Source organism: Bidens hawaiensis, unplaced genomic scaffold (genome assembly GCF_021521415.1).
Source record: "Bidens hawaiensis isolate Kalapana, Puna unplaced genomic scaffold, B.hawaiensis_p1.1 tig00074577_1, whole genome shotgun sequence".
NCBI lineage: Eukaryota > Viridiplantae > Streptophyta > Magnoliopsida > Asterales > Asteraceae > Bidens > Bidens hawaiensis.
Window position 1 is genome coordinate 3853 of NW_027502935.1, and position 6865 is coordinate 10717.

Genomic DNA, 6865 nt, shown 5'->3' on the forward strand with positions numbered 1-6865 from the left:
AATTGACGAATGTCACAGCTATAGATCTGTAGGTAGCCACGCAACCATTGCCAAGTGCCACACAAACACATGTGCATAAACACTAATATCCGAGTATGCAAAAAATCTAGTTCGGGTATGCAAAAAAACCCAGTTCGTGTATGCAAAAAACTCAGGTTTCGGGTATAACTAGAACCGGGTTTCGGGTATTATCAGGTTTATATCGGGTACGGGTTCGAGTTTCAGCATTGAAAGTCATACCGTATCCGTACCCTACGGGTAGGGTCGGGTTCGGGTTCGGGTATTAAAAACCCGGGTTTAAAAAAACCGGTTTCGAGTTTTTTTTTTCAGGTTCGGTTCCAGGTTCGGGTTTTTTATGCACCTCTACATATGAGCCCAAATTAATAGAAGCCCACTTTACATTGTACATAAGCCCAAGTAAGATTATTACTTAAACGCAAATATAATACACAATTAGAAAACCTAATAATATTAGAGTTAAACGAGTTTGTACTCCCGCATCACCTATCTCGATTAGTCACTAACATGTTATCTTGACATTATGCTAAGTTGTGACTTGTCTTCTCTTTTAGTTGTAACATTAAGTCGTTTACATTTTCCGATGCGATGAAAATCCATGTCACTGAAAAAGGTTGTCATGTTCATTTAACACCCTTTCTTCTTGACACTGATTTTACATAGTTATGGTTTATAGACAATTAAAACTATTTGAAATACCATCAATCATTGTACCAGTAATTGCGTTAACTCAATATACATGCTCATGCTATAGAAATCATTGTAAATATAATATATAAAAAACATATAAAAATGAAATAATTATACATTGCAAAAGTGTGCCATTTCCTTATCCATATTTACACTAAACCCAAACACCAAGTCACATAGGTCATAAAATATTAAAGGCGAATAGGTCCAATGGTAGCCTCATAGATTTTTTTATAGGATGCCATGAGTTTGAGTCTTATTCGTGACAAAGTGACACACGAGAGCCAGAAGTTTTACCACAGTGGGTTTCTCATGGAATTTGTGATGGGTGTGGTTATCAACACTGTCTGAAATCATAGACATGTATGACTTTTTGCCCATAGATGTATTTAAGTGGCTGTGCTATACTGGTCGTTAAAAACAACATAGTTTATAAAATGATAAAATTACAAATTTCCAATCATAGTTTATAAATAGTTTTTTTTTACATTTTTTATAAAATGAAACTATATACATAATTAAAACACATTCTCTATTTTTCCATGAATAGAATTTAAAGTCAAAGGAAGTGAAAGAAACCCAAATGTTGACGTATAGTCAAAGGCCAATTTAGTAATTTCGTCATCACCATAATATCATTCCCAAAGGTTGCCTTTGAGGCGAGGTTAATAATAATAAGCTTAAGCTTTGAACATCCAAATCCTGAATCATCGTCATCTTCATTGCGTCTAACCCTAATCAATGCGCTGATGAAGATTGCGGCAACGTGAATCCTCTCCGATCATGTCTTTGCCGGGTAGTCGAACCAGGTATATTCCGATTCCTATCTATTTCAATCGCTAACAAATCGTCCTATCGCATCGTTTTTATCGACTCCGTTCGTGTTGTTGTGCTATAATTGATTAGGTTATTGTTGATTATCCAGTTGAATTTGTGTTTCCTGTTATAAATGTAAACCCTAGGTTTCGAAGATTTGAAGGATTTGGACCTGTAATGAATCATGCTTGATCTGCTAGCTTAGTTAGTTTCTGCTCAATTTGTTAGGTTTTGTTTGAAATTGCAGATACTTGATGTATGCAAACCCTAACTGTGGATATGTTATTGTTGAAGAATTTGTATCTATGCATCTTTAATGATTCATGCTTGAATTGAATCTGCTAGGTTAAATGATTATGTTACTTTTTATTACAAATAGTTAGGTTTGGCTTGTAATTAGATGCTTGATGTTTTAGAGACATGTAAACCCTGGATTATTGAACGACATGTTATTGTTGAAGAACTTGTACCTATGCTTTATGTAATGAATCGTGCTTGACTTGAATATGGTAGGTTAAATGATTTTGTTCTTTTTTTTGTTACAGATATTTAGGTCTTGCTTTTAATTACACACTTGATGTTTTGTTTGAGGCATGTAAGCCATAGATTTCAAGCTATTATTGAAGGACATGTTATTGTTGAAGAATTTGTACTTATGCATCTTGTAATGAACCATGCTTGACTTGAATCTGGTAGGCTAAATGATTTTGTTCTTTATTGTTACAAATAATTAGGTTTTGCTTGCAATTAGATGCTCGATGTTTTGTTTGAGGCATGCAAACTATAGATTTCTAGCTATTCTTGAAGGACATGCTATTGTTGAAGAACTTGTTTGCATCTTGTAATGAATCACGCTTGACTTGAATATGCTAGGTTAAGTGATGTCTATCCATTTTGTTACCAATAATTAGCTTTTGGTTGTAATTAGATACTTGATGTTTAGTTTGAGGCATGTAGACCCTAGATTTCAAACTATTTTTGAAGGACCCATGCTATCGTTGAAGAATCTGTACCTTTGAATCTTGTAGTGAATCATGCTTGAATTGATTAGGCTAGATTAAATAATGATTTCTATCCATTTTGTTAAAAATAATTAGGTTTTGCTTGTAGTTTGATCTTTTTGATTATTTATAGGGTTCTCTGCAAGTTCTTTGCTCATGGTGCGTGCCTTAAAGGGGAGCATTGTGAGTTCTCTCATGACTGGAAGGATCCGGCTAACAATGTACACTTTCTTTCACTTGTTTATCGTCAAACAGAATGTTTAATTTTGTCATAGTCCTTATTGTGACTGGTATATCATAACAGGTGTGCACTTTTTATCAAAAAGGAACCTGTGCATATGGTAGTCGTTGCAGATATGATCATGTGAAGGTTCCTCAACAACAATCGTCTGCATCTTCATCTGCCTATTCATATCAATATGCAGCTTCAGAACCAGTATCTGCAACTGCAGGGACAGGTGTCACAGGGGAGGTTTCTTCTTTAACCAGACCTTTCATATCCACTGCACAGTCAGCATGGGGTGATACTTCTGGAGATAAGGAATTGTTAAACGATGCTATTAACCAATCAAGGAGTACTAATCCATCTGATATTGTTATGTGTTCATTTGCTGCTGCTGGTAACTGCCCTCGTGGAGAAAACTGTCCTCATGTTCATGGTGATACATGCCCTACATGCAGAAAACAGTGCTTGCATCCTTTTAGACCCGACGAGAGAGAAGAACATAAAAGAAGCTGTGAGAAGAAGCACAAGCATCTTGAAGCGTTAAAACACAGTCAAGAAATTGAATGCAGTGTTTGTCTTGAACGCGTGCTTTTAAAACCGACATCAGCCGAGAGGAAATTTGGGTTATTATCAGAATGTGATCATCCGTTTTGCATATCGTGTATCAGGAATTGGCGAAGTAGTTCTCCAACTTCCGGTATGGATGTGAATTCGGCTTTGAGATCTTGCCCTATTTGTAGGAAGCTTTCGTATTTTGTTATTCCTAGTGTTATCTGGTATGCATCAAAAGAGGAAAAACAAGAAATTGTGGATAGCTACAAAGCAAGACTCAGGTATCGTTTTATCGTTATCGTTATATGACTATTTAGAATTAGGCCTGTAAACGAACCGGATGCTCAGTTAACTGTTCCGTGGGAAGTTTGTTTATGTCCGTTTATTTAATAAACAGACGTGCATGAACAATTGTCTTGGTCATTCAGTTATGTTTGTTAACGTTCATTTATGTTGGTTTACGTTTGTTTTAAGTGTTTGTTTATCTATGAATTTAAATTGGCGGGCCCCTTACAATTTAATTTAGTTTTATTAAATTAAAATGTCACTCATTATAATTTAATCTAGTTTTATTATCTATTTAGGCCCAACAGATGATATTCACGTTTACCTTTTATAGGTGTTTGCTCAGTTATGTTTGTATTTTTCATCAATGTTCAGTTATGTTTACTCGTATATGTTTGCGAATTGTTTGTTTTTATTATTAAAGAGCAAACATAGCAGGCACAAAGATGTTCATTTCCTTATTGAACACAAACGAAAACTCAGTTCGTTTAATTGCTTGTGTTCGATTGCTTGTTCGGCTAAAGTTAAACGAACGAACATGAACACATGTTTCGTTCTTTCATTTATGTTTGTGAACGTTTGTTTGTTTAAATTCGTATATGTGTTATTTTATGTTTGTTGGTTTATGTCTGTTTACGTTCATTCGTCTATGTTCGTTAAAATATTTATTACTTTTTTTTGACCTATTAGGCTATTAAAACAACTTTAGTTTTAATAACTTTTTAGGCTCAACACGTTCTTCACATTACTTTTAACTGGTTTTGAGTTAAGTTATTTTGCTCATCTATGTTTGTTCGTTTACATTTGTGAACTGTTTGTTTATACCGTTAGCAAACATAAATGTACACAAAGATGCTCATTTTCTTAAGGAACACGAACAAGAAAACTCCGTTTGTTTAGTTATTTCTGTTCGATCGTTTGATCGTTTAAAGTTTCATTCGTGTTAGGTTGGTTCATTTACAAGGCTATTTGGAAGTTGGAACTAATTTCGGATAACACTTTTATTATTGTCATCATTATCACTATTATTATTGTTATCGTTATGATTTACTAATTACCATTTAATAATGGCTCTTTTTTCAGGTCTATTGACTGCAGGCACTTTGATTTTGGAAATGGCACATGCCCATTTGGAACCAGTTGTTTTTACAAGGTAAATTATAAGCGCTAAATGTCGATATACATGTTATTTATTATAATAATTATATTGAACATGTTATAAAGTGGTTTTGCATATTATTATTAACAGCATGCGTACCGTGATGGTCATTTGGAAGAAGTTGTTTTGCGTCATCTCGGGGCCGAAGATGGGCAGACTGTTGTCGCTAAAGATATTAGGTTTTACTAAAACTCATCTTTACATCGTTTTATTTCTTATCTGATGTTCAGTCTTACGAATAACATCATACTAATATCATTTGCAGGCTGTCTGACTTCCTCTGCCGCATGCGCATAAGGTGAACAATACTGCATAACATCAGGTTAACCCTTGTTTGACTTTTCTGTTTGACCTATATTGACCATTTTGACTTTTCGGTCTCTGAAATGTGAAATTTGTTTGTGTGCAGGATATATTGTGTGCCCCATTATAAAGCATTTTCTTCTTTAGATGTTAGTGTGGCTCTACAGAAATTTTCAAGGTGCTAAATTTATTTTCCATTTTTTAAATCTATTTTCGTCTTTGAAGTATATTAAACCATCTGCTTTATTGTGATGGTGTCATAGATGGATGTAGAGCTGGAAATGGGGCTTGCTTGAAAATGGTATCTAAGAATAACTTGCACCTTATATATTTTTTGTGGATAAAGAAAAAGTGTATGTTGATTGAATTGAAACAATCTCAGTGATAAGTTATAAAAACTGTATGAAACATAAAGTGAAGGGAACGGGTTGGAAGTTGGCCTTGTGTTCCCAGGCGCCCTGCCCATGTTGTACCTTTTGGGGACTGTACATGGTTTTGATTTTAATTCTGTTTTGTTTTTAAGGTTATGTTAATAATGATGTTTTGGAGTAACTTCACATACAAAATCAATCGTTTTAAAGGTTTGTATGTTTTTATGGTAGCCTCACATACAAAGACTAGATAAACATAGTAAGTGCACAACATCTTTATCATTTTAAAAGATCTGGTAAAAGATGATTTATAAAAAAAGATAGTATTAAGATTAATTTCAATTAATATTGTAAATATCATGCATGAATAGTAAAGTTTAGCCAGGACATTAAAATGATGTTCTGTTATATTTATTTTATTAGTAACTGTATTTCATTTAAAAGAATAAAGATTAAGAGAATGAAAAATTCATTAAATATTCAAAATAAAATGGGATCACAATGCTGTTTGATTTGTGATTTATAACACAATTTGGTAAATAGAGATTTTTATGAAACTGATTTTCATGTGCAGCTTTAGAAGATTAGTTCGTGTGTCAATGATGTTAGCTTTAGAAGATTAGAACATTAACTAGTAACCGTATCGCATGTTGCGACTGGCCAAGTCAGTGCGTGTCTGTGTGTCAGACATGTTGATAAGACTATTTGCACCGTAGGGCAGGCATATCCTTGGCAATTTAGAAATTGTTTCTTACATACATTTCGAATGTTAAGCACAAATACATATTTATCCATTGTTAATCTGAATATGTACATTTCAAAAATAAGAATGGCAAAAGTTAATCTACTTCATTCCATGGTTGAAGGCTGCTTCTTTGAATCTATGGTCTTTATTGTTAATATTTTCCAAAAGTGAGCTTTGTTCTTCAATCCATGATTCCATGGTCAAACTCAAAAGGAGATTGTTTTCCAAATTTCTTGTTGGGTTCATCTCTTCACGCGCCAGAATAGAATAGAAATGACATTTGTTGCATAGACAAAATCCTGTAAATGAATCTGTAAATCTAGAAATGTAAGTTAACAAAAAAAATAAAGCTAATCAAACCCTAACATCTTTCTCATATCCAAAAGAAATATAACAAAAACCAAATTATCTTGGCCCGAGCGAGAAGGAAGGCGAGATAATTATTAAAATATGGGAATCAAGAGTAGTACTGGCGTTACTGCCATGCTGAGATTTATCAGAAGAAGGGGAAATATGTTGCTCAAACTTTATTTCTTGAGGTTGCCATGTACCTTACGGACACTGCGTCGTCACAGCCTGGGTCACCATCCCAAACACAGATGATGATGATGCATATCAAAACAATGCAATTCTACTTTTATTAATATAATTTTACATAATTGCATATTTAGGGAAGCCGTATTATGATGAAATGATTGT

At 33.9% G+C, this 6865-nt stretch overlaps 1 protein-coding gene across 1 annotated transcript; it reads left to right on the top strand.

Moving 5' to 3' along the window:
* Positions 1-1452: 1452 nt before the first annotated feature.
* LOC143606386 (E3 ubiquitin-protein ligase makorin-like) lies at positions 1453-5589 on the top strand. Its single transcript, XM_077082168.1, has 8 exons — positions 1453-1517; positions 2659-2746; positions 2830-3584; positions 4672-4741; positions 4838-4926; positions 5013-5069; positions 5157-5228; positions 5314-5589. The coding sequence occupies exons 1-6, from the start codon at positions 1492-1494 to the stop codon at positions 5047-5049; spliced, it is 1065 nt and encodes a 354-aa protein (XP_076938283.1). The 5' UTR covers positions 1453-1491; the 3' UTR covers positions 5050-5069; positions 5157-5228; positions 5314-5589.
* Positions 5590-6865: the final 1276 nt, after the last annotated feature.